Source organism: Schistocerca serialis, chromosome 6 (assembly GCF_023864345.2).
Source record: "Schistocerca serialis cubense isolate TAMUIC-IGC-003099 chromosome 6, iqSchSeri2.2, whole genome shotgun sequence".
NCBI lineage: Eukaryota > Metazoa > Arthropoda > Insecta > Orthoptera > Acrididae > Schistocerca > Schistocerca serialis.
In genome coordinates this window covers 536,158,620-536,176,085 of record NC_064643.1, presented here as the reverse complement: position 1 = coordinate 536,176,085, position 17,466 = coordinate 536,158,620, and the positions used below count along the sequence as shown (strand labels likewise).

The 17,466-nt window shown below is 39.0% G+C and overlaps 1 protein-coding gene across 1 annotated transcript in view; it reads left to right on the top strand.

Annotated features, from left to right (window-relative positions):
• The window catches only part of LOC126485143 (gamma-tubulin complex component 6), a 256,718-nt gene that overhangs the window by 131,212 nt on the left and 108,040 nt on the right, over positions 1 to 17,466 (top strand). Inside the window, exon 9 of the mRNA XM_050108806.1 lies at positions 17,082 to 17,353. Coding sequence (XP_049964763.1) covers positions 17,082 to 17,353 — 272 coding nt within the window. The remainder of the gene's footprint in view (positions 1 to 17,081; positions 17,354 to 17,466) is intronic.

The window sequence follows — 17,466 nt, the reverse complement described above, 5'->3', positions numbered from 1 at the left end:
AGAAATCTTGAACACTCAGTTTTAAATATTTCCTTTCTCTTGTCCTACATTGGCATGGATGGTGATGTATATTGCATTAAGCAGATTGAATAATCTTTTTTTTTTTTTTTTTTTTTTTTTTTTTTTTTTTTTTTTTTTTTTTTTTTTTTTTTCGCTAAAGTAAGTGATAGCCAGTTCACAAGGAACAGGTAGTAACAATTTTGAATATTTCTTACTTTCTTTTACAGCAGCTCTTTTGGGGTGGATTAAAATGCTTGCATAATCAACAAATTGTACTATTTCTGCTTTATTAGTGTAAGGTAGGAGGTCACTCATGTATAGCAAGAACAAGAGTGGTCCCAGAACTCAACTCTGTGGAATGACACTAGTAGTTTGTTTCCACTCAGAAGGAGGTTCATCATGAGAGCTCCATGAGCTATCTGATATGACCCTTCACTTCCCTTCAGTTAAATATGAAGTGAGCCACTTACTCATTGTACCTTGAAAGCCATAAATTTTAAGTATCTCAAAAAGAAATTTGTGATTTTCACAGTCAGATGCCTTAGACAGGTCACAAAAATCCCCCTAGATGTAATCTTATCATTCACATATTTTAATAAATGAACAATGAAATTGTAGGTGCCATGTTCAGTAATGAGATCTTTCTGGAATTCAAATTGTGATTGGCTCAGAATTGTATGTTTGTAGACATGCTTAGCCATTACTAAATGCATTTCTTTTTGCAAAACTTTTAAGTATAGAGTAAATAGTAAAACTTGTCTGTGGTTATTAATATCTTCCTACTTCCTTTCTTAAAGAAGAGGGTGACAGTGGCATACTTTAGCCTGCCTAGAAAGATACCTTGTGAAAATACTGCAGTAAATGTATGACTGAGTATAGTAGCTATACAGAACAACATTCCTTTAATATTTTGCTAGCTGTTTTATCAACCATATGAGAATATTTACTTTTAAGAGAGATAATTAGTTTTCTTGTTTCCCTATAAGTAGCTGGAGTGATCTCAGTTTGACTGAATGCTTTTTGTACTGATTGTCACATATACTGCTATGCTTTTTCTTTTGAGCTAACTGTATAGAGTTTATCAGTTGCATTTAGAAAGTGACTGGTAAAAAGTCTTGCTGTATATTTGATGGCATGGACAGTTTGATTATTATCTTTAATTAACAGTTCATCTTGTTACATGATATGTTTCCTTATTTCCTGTCTAACTATGATACATATTGATCTGATATTATTTTGAAACAGTGGAAAATCCCAGATAGAATAATGATAGTTTGTGAAAAGGATACGTTGCTACTCACTACATAGTGGAAATGTTGAGTCGCAGACAGGTGCAACAAAAGACTGTCAAACAAGTAAGTTTTTGGCCAAAAAGTGTTATTCTGTATTAGATGAAACACACACACACACACACACACACACACACACACACACACACACAAGTGCAACTCTCACTCTCATGACCATTGTCTCTTGCTGCCGAGGTAGACTTATTAACCTCTGGCATACCATACAAGCTTTTCTATGTTTTTATATCTCTTATCAATAAAGAACAATACTTCATATTCATTATTCATGGTTTCTTTCAGGCACCACTGGTGTTTCATTTGAAAACAGATATTAAAAGGGGAGAGACATGTACTCGGAAATGCATTAAATCTAAAATTTACATTCTCTCCGTAACATACCTCGTAGCAGCTGATGCTTTGTGGGTTCCTGCTAAAAGTGTCTGTTTATTTATTTCTCACTCCATCAATCCAACTGTGGTAAACTCACAAGGATACAGACTGCGTCAGTAAATAATCTATACATAGGTAGTATTAAAACAGTCAGTCATACAAAAGTAATACACCATATTTGCATTACAAATGTGTGGTAAGAATGACAGATTACAGCAAACATTGGACACTAAAAGTGAAAACCAAATATAAAATCACTGAAAATAACTTTGAATAATACATGAATGCAGTACCTTCACCACTGCTCAAACTTACAGTATGGTATGTCAAACTCAAAATTTGTGGTTCACAGATCTATTAGGTTTTATCACTGTGGCTAAAAAACTCTTCCAAGCTGTAAAATGACCTTTCCAATAGAAATTGCTTCAGATGCTCCCTAAAAGAGGAATGGTTATCAAATTTGCTTTTAATATCTGGAGGGAGAGCATTAAAAACTTTTGCACCAGAGAACTGCACACCCTTTCGCACCATAGTCAGATTTTTACAGTCATTGTGAAAATCATGCTTTCTCATAGTATCATATCCATGGTATACACTATCTCTTTTATAAAACTCATAATTTTTGCTGATGAAACACGTAAGAGAAAATATGCACTGGGAAGCAACAGTAAGTATTTTTAGTTTCTGGAAAAGGTTTCTACAACTACATCTAGAGTCCACGTTGCTTATTATTCTTACAACATGGTTTTGAAACAAGAGTATTTTCTCTGCTAGTGTTTGGTTTCCCCAAAATATAAGAGAATGGAAATATCTGTAGTATGCTACATCCATTGTGTGTATATTTCCGCTCTTGGAGAGACGCTTAGGGCAAAAATTGATGAACTGAGTCTCTTCTGCAGGTTTATTATATGATGAGACCAGTTTACTCTGGAGTCAATTACAACACCTAAAAACTTTGTTGTTTCAGCTCTTTCTATTGACTCGGTCACACATTTCACAGTTAACTCATCCTCAGTTTGAGCAGTTGCAGTAAACTGATATATTTAGTCTTATGAAAGTGCAATGAGAGTCCATTGATGTTAAACCATTTCATTAAATCAATAAGAATATTCTTAGCAGATCCTTAAAATTTTTGACATGTATGACCATCAATCATAATGTTGGTGTCATCCACAAAAATGGTAAAAAACATGTACTTTGAGGTACGTTATTTATAAATATGATGAAAAGGAAAGGACCAAGAATGGATCCTTGGGGCACTCCACGGTTAATGGTTCTCCAGTTAGATGAGACCAGGCCTCCTTTCTATCTTTGAGGGATTCTGACCACTCATTTGCTATGCCACTTATTCCTAATAGATCTGCTTTCAGTAATAGGATTTGGTGGTTCACAGTGTCAAAGGCTTTTGACAAGTCACAAAATAAACCTGTTGTTGCCATTTTGTTATTAATTGAATCCAGAACTTTGTTCATGTGAGTTCATTAACTGTTCTCACACTTTTCCTAGTTAATACATGATTTAGAGTTATGTTGTCTGTTATGGTAAATTGGCCATCATGGTGTGATAACACATTTCATACTCACTGAACATCAACCTTATTGACTATGTCCTCTTATACAAAAACATTGAGTATTAAAGTGACCTGCACGTTTCTGCTGGGAAAGTTTACATCTGAGATTAACTAAAATTTCTATAAAATGTTTTTTCACAGGCTCATTCCTAGAATCAATACTGAAATCATCACAAATTATTATTTGCCTCCCTTTGTCAGATGAGTGACATAAGGCAGATTCAGTGTTTTGTAAGAAATTCTGAAAATTTCCCACTGGGGCTCTGTAAAATGTAATAATTTATACTGACTTTTTGATCACCCGGTACATGGAAAGTGATAATTGAATTGAAAACATTTGTAAAATAAGCAGACAGACAACAGATGGATTTGCATAAAAAGTCAATGTAACCAGGTGCTCACGACAAAAGAAAGAAATGTTGGGAGGCAAAGAGATTGGGAAATCATTAAGATAAACACCACTCAAGATGTGGGACGGGATGAGAGGGAAAAATAGATCATAGTGAATGACAGAGAAGGTATTAGGCATATTATAGATGATTGTACAGACATAACATATACCAAAAGAGCAGGAAATCAAAGGGAGAATGAAAAAAATTAAATAAAAAGGACAGAATGGGAATTGAATGCAAAAACAGACTGTACCAAGAAAAATTACTGTAAATAGACTGCAGGGAAGTGGTAAGAACAAAGCAAAAGTTGTTGAGCAGTTTCCCATCTTTTAAGTTACAAAATCCTGGTATTAGGTGGGAGAATGAGACAGTGAGCATGCTACAGCAGCCACTATTGTGTCACAGATGTGCACTGCAACAGGGAAGTGACCATTTATCCTTATTAACAATTTGGTGGTTGTCTTATAAATATGAAAGACCAGGCAGTGGTTGCACATTAGTTGGTATATAACTGTTTCAATGCTTGCTGTCCCTTTGATGGCTTAGGTCTTGTCAGTAATAGGATTTGCACAGGTAGTAGGATGAGAATGCATAAGACAACTAATTTATTGTCTTGTGACAATTTCAGTGATGTTGATAGCAACAAGGCAATAAGATGGGTTTACAAGGAGCTCGGAGTCCAAACCAGAGCATAGTGGAGATTGTGCGGCAATATTTTTTTATTTTTATTTATTTGTTTATATAATTATTTTTTTGACACATGTATTGGGAAAGGAGGAGGGGGGGATGGAATGAAGAAAACTGGTTCTAAGTGGTGTGAGCAGAGGCAGAATCTTGGACATTAGTGTAGGACATGATTTCAGAAAATTGCTTTATGAATTCTAGACTATGTACTCTGATGTATCCCATTCTCGGAAGATATCCACAAAAGAAAGCCAGTAGTCACAATCACAAAATTTTATTAATAAACACAGTTCCAACATTTCTCAAGATCCACTGAGTGTGAATAGAACAAAAGTTTCCATAAATAAATGAAATTTCTTCACCAGTGAAATTAGTTTAGATGCAGGGAGGCCCTTCAAGGCAAAAATGTGTTTAAGGATTTTGATGGTATGGGTAGAGGGTGTGGAGGCCATCTTCTTTGCAAAAGTGAAGCCAGTTCCACTGTCAATGACTACAAGCCATGAGGTTCCCAAGAAGGGACTAACTAAATCCAAATGTACCCATGACCATCGAGCACAGGTAGTTGTCCAAGGGAAATAACATCAAGCAGGGTCAGCCTGCTTTCTCTGGCTTGTGGAGCAGGATGCAGCTTATCTGTGATAGCAGATACCATACTTCGCCAGTAGATATGTTGGCACGCCAGCCTCTTTCTGAGTACCATGTCCCAGTGGCCCTCGTGGAGTAGATCAAGAACTCAACACTGCAGTGCCTCAGGGATGATGACGTGTTCATTTGGTGCCCCCTTGAGTGGGGATGGTGTGTTGGTGGGTAGCTCCAAAACTCGTGGAGGTCTGGTTGATTGAAGGCTTTGTTATGGAAGGGCGAGCCTCCCGTAGCACCTGATCTACTGTTGTGTGCCTCCAGATGAGATGGACATTGAAAGGGAGCCTGTCTATTGCATCTTCTGCCTCAGAATCCATGTGGAAACAAACAACGGGTCAGTGTCAACCCCGGAGTCCTGTCTTAGAGGTGGTCAAGATGGCAGGTCAGCATTAGCATGATGTGTAGTGGAGTGATATTTGATATCATAAATGTAGCTTGACAGGAACAGCGGCCAGCATTGGATGTGGCATGCCATCTTAGTTCAGTTGGGGATGGAGGACTTGAATAGTGGCAGCAGAGGTTTGTGTTCAGCTAGAAGGGTGAAGTTTCTGCCATAGGCGTAGTCGTGGAATTTCTTGATGCCAGGGATAATGGCAGAAAGATTAAAATAACTGTACTTCCAAATGCTGGAGAGTACATTTAAATTCATACAATAAAATATCAGGGGCTGGAAAAATAAAGTTAATAACTTATTATTCACCTAAATAAAGTAGGAAGTTGATATGTAGATGATTTACTTTGACTGAGTGCCTTGTAAATACGAGAATAGAAATGTTAAATGTTGCAGATTATAAATTAGGAGCTTCTTGTTGCTGAAGCAATACAGAGAAAGGAGGAGTTGTCAAGTACATGCTAAATAATCATAAATTCAAAACTACAGACAGAAGTAGATTTTGCACAAAACAAAATATGGAAACATGTGCATGTGACAGCTGGGGCTTCATCTGATCAGAACAGCAATAATTAGCATAACAAAGTAAGACAAAGCAAAGATGATGTTCTTTACAGGAAATGCTCAATATGTCCACCATCATTCCTCAACAATAGCTGTAGTCGAGGAATAATGTTGTGAACAGCACTGTAAAGCACTTCCGGAGTTATGGTGAGGCATTGGCATCGGATGTTGTCTTTCAGCATCCCTAGAGATGTTGGTCGATCACAATACACTTGCGACTTCAGGTAACCCCAAAGCCAATAATCGCACAGACTGAGGTCTGGGGACCTGAGAGGCCAAGCATGATGAAAGTGGTGGCTGAGCACACGATCATCACCAAACGACGCGTGCAAGAGATCTTGCATGCATCTAGCAATATGGGGTGGAGCGCCATCCTGCATGAACATCATACGTTCCAGCAGGTGTTTATCAGCCAGGCTGGGGATGATGTGATTCTGTAACATATTGGCGTACCTCTCACCCGTCACGGTATCAGTTACAAAACCAGAATCACACATTTCCGCGAAGAAGAATGGCGCGATAACGGTAGATGTGGTAAATCCAACCCATACCATGACTTTCTCATCGTGCAATGTAGTTTCCATGACAGTTCTAGGATTTTCGGTAGCCCAAATTCTGCAGTTGTGAGCATTGACAGACCCTCAGAGTGTGAAATGAGCGTCGTCGGTCCACAACACGTTACTCAACCAATCGTCATCTTCAGCCATATTTTGAAACGCCCCAGCCCATAATCCTATGTGGCAGCCACCAAGACGAGAGTTTCTGGGGAATTGTATGCAGTCAAGCAAGTGGGCTGCAACAGTACTTGCTGCAATTATTGATAGGCTTCATTAGAGCTAGATGACCATTTCCAGGGAAAATTTTTGTGGAGAAGGTGGTGCAAAGGTTTCTCATGCACTGTGGCAAGAGGTGCGACACGATAATAGTTGAGTTTCCCAAGGATGGATTTCAACTGGGATCTATCCGTGGGCTCAGGCAGGTGTTGAATGGCCTCAAAATATTGTGGAGTCAGTTGGATTCCTGAGATCGAGATACTCCACTTGTCTTTGTTACACTTTAAGTTCAATCAATCAAAAATTGAAAATAATAAATCCAAATTGTCAGCAAGGTCAACCATGCCCATAAAGATAAAATTAGAGAGATTAGGACTTGTAAGGAGGCATACAGATAGTCGTTTTTCCAGATAGTCGTTTTTCCCTTGCTCTATTTGCGAGTGGAACAGAAAAGGAAATGACGAGTAGTGGTACCGGGTAACCTCTCCCTCACACCATATGGTGGCTTGTGAAGTAGGTTTGTAGATGTCGATGCAGAAGGTTTGTGGTGGATTTATCAGCCACCAGAGTACTGTCCAGATAGTTTGCAGTGCCAGGCACACTGTGAATTAACCGTTCAAGGTACTGCTGGAAAATGGCAGGTGCACTTGCGATTCCAAAGAGAAGGCAGTTATACCTACGCAGGCCGAAGGGAATATCAAAGACTAACACTTCATGGGATGTGGCATCAGTTGGAAGTTGACGGTATGTGTTGTGCAGGTCAAATTTTTGTTAAAACTTTGCCTCTGGCAAGCGTCATGGGAATGTCTTCCATCGTCAGAATAGGGTAAGAGTCTGTCACAGATTGAGAATTCACTGTTGTGCTAAAATTACCATAAACCAAAGGGCTCTGTTAAGCTTTTCAATGACATTGAAGGGTTTCCTTGTTGTCTGTTGGAGATTGGTGTCAAAATCCCCTCATCTTCAAGTCTCCGTACCACAAGGTGGAGTTTGTCATGAAGAGCAAATGGCACTGTATGAGCTTTGCAAAATTTGGGGATAGCTATGGATAATAAGGTGATGTGTGCCTTGAAGTTAATGACCCCAGTGGAAGGCAGAGAAAACACAGATGGGAACTTGGAAACAAATTCAGATGTGTATTAGTAATAGTCCACAGCAGTGATGGTGCGGTCAGTATTATGAATGTCCAACCCCAAATCATTGAAGAGATTGAGGCAAAGTAAGTCAGACGCACCGGGTGTGGTGTACACGAGGATCCAGGCAGTTAGGGTTTCTGACCCAAATTGTATCTGGGTGGAAAGAGTGCCCATGATCTCAATGAGGTCATTACTGAAGCTGTTTAGAAGTGTATCAAAATGCTGGCATGGAGGCACCCCTAACTTTTAATAAGTGGACCAATCAGTGATAGTGGTGGATGAGCCAGTATCAATTTGTAACTCAGAAGGAACCCATCGAACGCCACTGTAATTGACAATAACTCTGTAGAATATGGAGGATCGATTGCACAAATGACACATCAGGAGGATCAGAGTCCTCAGCCAGAATGCCCAAGCCCTGAAAGTCCATGTAAGTCCAGTTGAACACTACCAATGAAATTAGTTTAGATTCCAAGTTCACAAAATAAATAATTAAGTTCTACATCACTTGAAAATAATAGTTAATCACTTTAAGTAACCAAATAAATCAATATTCATAACTTTAATTTGAACAGGAAAAATGCTTCCCTCAGCTCTACAGCCAGCTTCAGTTTATGGAAAGAACAAACACTAGTTGGTTAGTAGAGCGACAGTGCAAATGATATCACATCCTAGCTGGTTCTTTGCAAAATACATAGAATCCCTATGGAGGCTGCAAGCAGTCCAGGGTTACAGCTGAGTCCTTGGCGAAGCGTAATTGAAGCCAGTTGCTGGCTACGATAGAACTGCCGTCCAAACCTCATGTGCCAGACTAAGTACTCTCCTCGCAACTTGATGTTTGTGGGCCTATTTTCAGCATGTGACACAGTGGATGCCTGAAGAGGTACGGTTTGTCAATAACCTCTATTGTCACATTGTATGCCGCCTCATAGGAGTGCTGTTGATGCCTCTGCTGGCCAGGCCGCTGAGTTCCGGGCTTGTGAAGTCCTGTGTCATCTTCTAACACTTTGGATGATTTAAAGTGGTGAAGTATGTGTGTAAACTCCCACTTCTTTAACAATACGACTTACTTGAGATTGTCAGCTGACTTTCCTTGCTGGTTAGCTTGCTGCTCCATCCTCCTTTTCTCTTCTTCTGTGAAGTATATGTGCTAGGAACAGGAATTTCTCCAGACTCTTTCTACTTATAAAACTAAGCTGGCTTATGCAGTTTCTTTTGCTTCACTCAACAACGTATATTTGAACATCAAACTTTTACAGATCTCAGCCTCCACATAAACAAATACTATCAAGTAAGTCTCTTTGCGTCTCCCAAGGTTAGAAATAAAGTAGATTTACGTATAAGGTAAGGTTGGGTTGATAATCTTGTCCTTTCTCAATATGATCTCAATACACCTCTTATCCTCTTCATGTCCAAAATGAACATTAATTAAAAGTCTTTTTCCAACTCCATTGTTCTTTTGTCACTATAATCGTCGAAGTTACAGAACAGCACTGAATACATAAACATTCCTTGTTCTTTCACTACGGCCTCCATGGCGCGACCAGCAAACACTTGTCGATGCCGTTCGACCGCCGCACACACAGACAGGTGATGTGGAGTGAATAGGCTCTCTCACACTTATATTTAAAATATCGTGTGTTCAAGATGGTAGTAGGATGAGTGATTCTAGAATTTACGCGGAAATTCTCGAAACACTACATATCCCCCTCCTCAAATCGAACATGTGATATTTTATACATAATCATTATGTACATTAACATAATATATAATAACAATTCACATTTTAAAAGTATTCATCTATTACATAGGTTTATATACTTTTATTTTATTTTCTTCACCCTTAAAGCTTTGTAGTCTATAGAGCAAGCTTCCGATGTTTTTTTAAGAACATAAGCATATTTATTTATGCTTTCAGTCTGTGTTATTATTACTTAGGAATTGTGAGGACTCTTTCTTTAACTCCAAGCACAAACTTCAGGTGTTCATAACACTTGAGTACTTTATTTTTATTCTAATTCTTTCTACTACTTCTTTAGTATGTAATAGTCTCATTATTTATAGACTGTAGTTTGGAGGAACTCTGGGCAAAATAAAAGTGTTCTCTTTTGACACTCATAAACTTACCTAAGATAAAACATGTGACTTCTGTCACAATACTGTCCCCTCCTGCTAGGATCAGTACCTATACCGTGCCTGTTGGTTGACCATATGAGTACACTTCGTCTTTCCATTCTGGCAGGTACACCCCTTTTTACAACATCCCTAATTTTTAGGCCACAGGTCGTCCTATCTCCATGTAGGTACACCTGCTCTTTATATTCAGTAAGTGCCGGGTATATCCCCCCCCCCCCCCCCACCCCCCTTTCCTTTCTGAGTAGGTAATTTTAATGTTTGTGTTTAAGTGTAGCTTTGTGTGTATGCAGATGTGTGTTTGTGTAGTCTGATTCTCTGGCCTATAAGATGTAGGTTATTGGAAACCACAGAAACTAAGGAGGACTTCTGCGATAGAAGTAAATGAATATGGAAAGAGTGAAAAAATAGATAGGTCCTCAAAAGAGAAGTAAGAAAGGAAATAAATAGAAATGGTTGCTAAGATTGAAGAAGAGAAAGAAGATAGTCCCAAAGACATGAAACCCTTCCCAACCCCCTTCCCCAGGATCCCTACCTTGCCGGTACTTGAGTGAGAAGCTGGAGGAGGTTTGGTGTTAAATCCCCTCCTACAGAATGGACGTTCCCACCTTCATTCTTGAGGTCCCCGAAGGAAATCTTAGCAACCCTATGGAAATGGCAAATGGTGAAGAATCAGACACACTTGTTTGCGAGGGTTGTTAAAAAGGTGTGGTGTGTGTTTTGTCTTAGTCATGATTTATGTGTTCTTGTAAACGATGCTGCATGCTGTTATCCACAATACCCACTGCTTTCCAAAACTGATACAAACCCTCCCATCTACATCACATCTTATAAAAGGTATAAAATATGCTACACACAATAAAAAATCTAAACGCTATGGTATAACAGTTGTTCAGATATTCACCTGATACTATATTTTTCCAGAAACATAATATCTCATTCAGTTTATTTTGTCTGGAGATCACCTTTTATCCGTGATTCTCTTAAGCCAGTCCTTAGGTTATAGTCATATCCAGTTTCCTAGATAATCAGATTATAGGGTAGTTTAAGAATTCAGAAATAGATGACAGAATAGCTTAAGATTTGAAGGGAATTTGGTGCAGGAAATCTATTTTGGAAGAAACACCGAAAACAACTCGGGATCCGATGGTCGTCACTCTGCCCGTTAACTCAGTGTTAACGTCCCTGGGGATGACTCTGCCTGGATCCCATGGATCTGATATTAATTTCACTTGAGCAAGTGCAGACCAGTACTTCGTTTAAATTTTGATTGAAAGTCTCCCCACTGCAAAACAATCACCACTTCACTAGTCAACACCACATTAGATGAAGTTATTCTATATTCTACTCTATCCCGGATAAGTTTGAATTCTCTCCAGATTTCATCTGTGCTCTTCCTGGCATCAGTAAATTTGGAAGAATCCATAGGCGATGCATTCCTGGATGTTATTCTCTCAGTGACTTTCCGATCTATAATTTTCTCTACCTGCTGCTCCAGACTACTAACATTTATGATATCAGAGCTTGCTATCTTCTCTTTGAAGCTTCTTTCTACACTGTCTACTCATGTACTTACACCTGTAATTTGCAATTGAATGACAGGTATTAATTTGCTATACTTATCTTGCTTTTCAATGCTATCTTTTAAAGTATGCAATCCCTGCTTTACAGCATCAAACTTAACTTTCCATACATTTTCAAATGATCCCAACTTCTCATTGATTTCTGATTCTACAGTATTACATTTTTCTTCAACATCAAATTCTAACTTTTTTGCTAAATCTTGTAATTGATCATTCTGTTTCTGACTAAAGTCAGTGAACAGTTGATTTACATGGAGGTTTAAAGAGTTAGTTACTTCATTCTTTAATTCAAATTTCAAATCCTCTGCCTTATTATTTAAATTGTCAAATTCAGTCTTTAAAGCCCCCATGGTTTTGCATGAACTACCAAATTCATTGTTTTGTGATTCTACTTTTTCATTTAGCAAATTTAATTGAGAATTTACTGAGCCTAGTTCTTTCTTTAGAGTTTCATTCTGAGCATTAGAAGCTTTATTTAATTGTAAACTCTGGGCTTCTAGTTTATCATTTAGTTCCTGAATCTGCACTCTGTGCATCTGATTTAGCATTTTGAACTTTGATTAGGTTTACTAACTCAGACCAGTCTGGCATTTCTCTTCTGACTCTCATAGCCATAGCTGGTTCTTGGTTTTTTCCAATTGCCCTAAGTTATTCATATTCTTACTATCTTTAGATCTGGTAATCATTAAAAAATTCAACTCTGAGTATAATAACTACAATAATATTGTTCACTTAACAGTTCTTACTAGTTTGTACTAAAACAATAAAGTTCTGTTTTACACTCACCCGGCATAGAGTTTAGGCTGCGTCGGCGAGCGGATGTGTAACCACCACTGGTGAACAGCAACTGGTACCGGTGGCTTCAGTTGTTGGTTTCTACATAGGCATTGGTGAGCGAATGTGGAAATAGGTCAGCACCGGTGAACAGCAACTGGTGCCGGTGGCGTCAGATGTTTGTTTCTGCGTCTGCGTACTCACAATGTGTGAGAGCTGTATACTCCCCACACCAGATTTTCTTAGTCAAATTGTTCTCGGCATATCTCTTCTTAGTTTAATACGTCGAGATCTTCTCCCCGTTCTTTTAGTGTTATTACTTTCTTATGCCTTCCCTTTTTGTACATTTACTATTTTTCACCATTTGAATTTTTAGGCAGAATCCAATTCTGTGGACTGATTCTTTGGTCTTGTTATGCTCGGTTGCTATGGCAACACATAATATCTTCTTATCTCATTTTCATCTCAAAATTCCTGTTTTCTTCTGCCCTTCCACACAGGTCGCCACGTTCTAACGCTTTGCGACGTGTGAGGCAAAAAAATAATATTTTCTTATTTTTGTAATGTGATGATGACGTATACAAACTTTAGTGTCGCTGTACTCATCGACTGATGATGTATTTGACTCGAAACCAAACAGAATTTTCTGCAGAACATAGATATATGATTGCCAGAAACCAACTAAATAACATTTATGAGAGATTTGGTTTAGTAACCATTCCTCTTCTCACTATGAATCTGAATACACATCTTATCCTCTTCATGTGGAGTGAATAGGCTCCCTCACACTTATATTTAAAATCTCGTGTGTTCGAGACGGTAGTAGGCCGAGTAGTTCTAGAATTTACACAGAAATTCTCGAAACACTACAATCTGAATTTTAGGGTCTGAGCTTGGTGCAACACACATGATTTATATGTTTTGCATGATGTCATCAGTGCCTGGCATCTAGGGTGCCGTGGCGTATTCCTTTGTTTTTGTTTATTATTATTATTATTATTATTATTATTTTATAGGAATCATTAGCTCCAGATTTGAGTAATGTGACATGGGAAATTGCCTTCTACCTAACCTGATGGGATATGTATGAGCAGTGAAGAAAGAGGTTAGATTGTCAGTGTATTTATGTAAGGAGTCAGCTTCTGAACGGTTAAATTTGGCACAAATGTCAGAACTGTTTCATTTGCAAAAGGGTGGCAACTGTCAAGTTCAGGTTTGGTGATTTTTGTTGGCTTAATGTGTACCAAACTTGAGGCCAGTCTTCAGTAAGAATGTCAAAATTGAAGAAGGTGGCATGAGGTTTAGAAATTGAAATGTGATTTCAAGAATTACCAACACTTCAGTGTCATAACATGTCCATTTAAGGAAAATATTGCCAGTGTGTCAAAACCATTTTAGAGGCTAAAGATCTACAGATACAGGAAACCCCTCCCTAACTGAGCAATGAAAAGTTGCATAAAGATCGATCCATTGTGTTGCCAGTACCTGTTATCTCTCTGTCCTTTAGAGACGAAATAATAATTGTCAGTGAGTATGAGGGCAATTGAGGTTAGCAGTAAGGATGTCATAACTTTGATATCAGTTGGATGTTGGCAGTGTTTAGCAACAGTCAGACAATGTACACTATCTCATCAAAAGTATCTAGAAGTCAAATGCAGAATTGACCACTAGATGTCACAAGAGGCAGACCTGTCAGTCTAATAGGAGGAGGAGAGAATTGTGTAGAGAAGCAGTAAGAGCAGAATAGGTCTGCTAGGAGAGTTCAGTGACTTCAGATGTGGACTTGTCATTGGATGACACCTAAGTAACATCAGGGAGCCCATCCAGTTAGTTGTGCAGTCTAACGCACTGCGTTCTGGGTGAGAAGGTGTGCTGGTTCCCGTCACGAATCCACCTGGCGGATTAGTGTCGAGGTCCAGCGTGCTGGCCAGTCTGTGGATGGTTTTTAAGGTGGTTTTCCATGTGCCTTGGCCAATGTGGACTGGTTCCCCTTATTCTGCCTCAGTTACACTATGTCGGCAATTGTTGCGCAAACACTTTCTCCACTTACGCATACACCATAATTACTCTACCACGTAAACATTGGGGTCACACACTCATCTGGTGTGAGACGTTCCCAGGGGGAGGGCGGAGGGGTGTCCACTGGGGGCCGAACCGCACAGTAACCCTGGCTTCGGTGTGGGGGGCGGCGGTGGTGTGAGTGGAGTGGACTGCTGTAGCCTGTTGTGGGGTCGTGAACCACTGAGGGCTATGGCAGGGATGAAACCTCTCCATTGTTTCTAGGTCCCAGTTCCTTACAATACATTACAACATCAGGGACATTTCAAACCTTCTAATGCTGCCCAACTAAGCTGTTGGTGATGTAACTGTTAAATGAAAATGCAAAGAAACAGCCACAGCTAAACCAAGACCAGCAGACCTCATGTACTGATGGGCAGGAGCTGTTGACCATTGCAGAGATTGACTGTTGAAAAATCACATGGTATCAACGGTAGCTATCATTTGTGAATTCCACAGTGCAAACCAGAAGTCCAGCTAGCACAGGGACTGTGTATATGGAGTTAAAAAGAATGATGTACAATGATCGAGAAGCTCCTAATAAACCATTATTTCTGTAATCAATCTAAGAGATGGCTGAGGTAGTGTAAAGGGCAAATCCAGTGGACAGGGATGGCTGGAATCAAGTTATTTGTAGTAATTAATCATGCTTTGCTCTGTGGGAGTTGGTTTTGACAGATGCCTGGAGGACTTTACCTGCCATCATGTACAATGCCAACAATGAAGTATGGAGGAGGTGGTGTTATGTTGTGGTGGTGTTTTTCATGGTTAGGATGTGATCCCCTTGTGTGCTTAATAAAACACGAAATACAGAAGGATATGAATGCATTTTACAGCATTGTGTACTTCATATAGTAGACGAACAGTTTGGAGATGATAATAGTTTGTATCAGTATTATAATGGACCTGTCATAAAACACCATCTGTGGAGCAATAGTTTGTGGACAGTAACATTTCTGAAATGGACTGGCTTGTCCAAAGTCTCTAGCTGAATCCAATGGAACACCTTTGGGATATGTCAGAATATCACATTTGCTCTAGACCCCAGTGTCTAACATCACTACCTTCCTTCTCTGGTTTCAGCTCTTGAGAAAGAATGGGCTGCCATTCCTCCATAGACATTCAGACACTTCATAGAAAGTGTCCTCAGCAGAGTTTAACCCATCATAAAGGTGAAGGATAGACACACCCATTACTAGTGTTTGCTAATAGCTGTCTGAGTGCTTTTCTTTAGATAACGTTTGTGGGGAGGTACAGGGGAAGGCGGTATCAATGATTGCTAGGAAAGTGTGTGGTGATAATGGGACAGGCACCAAACTCAGATAACCCAGGAAACAATTAGTGTCTTTAATAGAACAAGGACGCTTTTGAATAACAAAATATTTTCAGACAACATAATTCCAGAGCTTCAGTGTGTGTAAAGAACAACGTCACAGGAGAATCAAAAGGTGCTGTAGTGTGTGTGTGTCTGTGTGTGTGTGTGTGTGTGTGTGTGTGTGTGTGTGTGTGTGGACAACCAGTTTTGGTAAAATGATCATCTTCAAGTCACTGATGAACATTATATCATGTGAAAGGAAGGTTCATAAGCACCAGACATAATTACTATCAGTTGCAGTGACCGATAATAATCGTTTATTTGATGCCAAGGAACCTTCCTTCAACATGATGTGCATCCATGACTTGTAGATGTTAGCTTGACCAAAACTGGTTGCCCATGAATACACATGCATTACAGCAGCTTTTGGTGGTTTCTGTGATGCATTCTTTTGTACAACAGGTTGCAGATGTTAATCCAGTAAAGCAAGATATATATGTAATGGTGCTTTGAACTCAGCAACCATGAGACGACTAGTGTGGTTGTGTTAGTGACTTTTCAAAACAAGGAGAAGAAGAATGTGTGAATGTTCCTGTGAAGATGGATAGCCATTGGTCTTTGATATTTAGAGGTGTTATTTGGCCTGTTGCTATGTAGTTAGCATGATGGATTATACTGTCCAGGTGTGTGAAGGACAGACAGTTGTAAAAACTGTGTGTGTGTTTGAGGGGCTAAAAAGTTTCCTGCCAAAGTCAAAGGGGCCAGTGGAGGTTGGCGTTACACTCACAAATACAAACTTTCAACTATTAACTTTTTAAATGGTTTCAAAGGACAGACAGGATGTGTGTGCCTTCCGTTTTTGGAGTGCAAAAGTATATTTTGGAAAGGAATGAATTTTGTGAATGGGAAAGAAAGAGGAGAACAATGAGAGCTGCAAAAGTCATTAAAAGATATTGTAAGGAAAGTGAGAAACTCATAATATAAGTTATGAGAGTGAGTGTCACTTGTGCAATTGTGAGTTTTATTTTGTAAAACTGATGGAGGACTTAGTCTGATAGCTGAATAAATTCTAGCACTCTTTTTCATTACCCTGTCTGCCACTAAAAGCCTCCTCTATGTGGTGAGTGGCAATCTATCCTTTTTGTATTGTTGTTATTCAGTCCCAGATTTTCCACTGTTTGGTTACACATTTATGAAGTTTGAGGAAACGAGTGTATTCTTTCATTATTTTTGGGCTTTAATGTTTTGAAGTCCATTTATATGTATTTAAATAAATGTCATTACATTTGTTTTAAAAAATCACTTGTTGTTATTCTTAAAGTAAATAATGGATCAATCCAGAACAGTATAAGTAGGCCACAACTGATTCATTATGTTTTTATTACAGGCCATTTGTGAGTGTGTACGTCATTATCTTTGCCTCTATCGGGGTGAACTACTCAGACAAAAGTTCAGCGGAAGTCTTCTCTCATTAGCTAACTCCATCAGGCGATTCATAATGCCTCAACTGTTTTGCATTTCACATGTCCTGTCACAGCATACCACCACCACTGCTTGCTTGTTGTCACAACTTCATGATGCCGCTATGCAGGCAGTGTGCCCAATCACAGCTCCCCTGCTTACTGTTATGCTGCATGCAGGGACTTCCATTTATCTCAAGTAAGTGTTGATTTAAAGGATACAGAGCCTGAAAATGATGTGTCAATAGCAGTTATGACGAAAAACCTATAACTGAAGTAAAGTATAAATTGAGTGAATTGTAGCATGGAAAT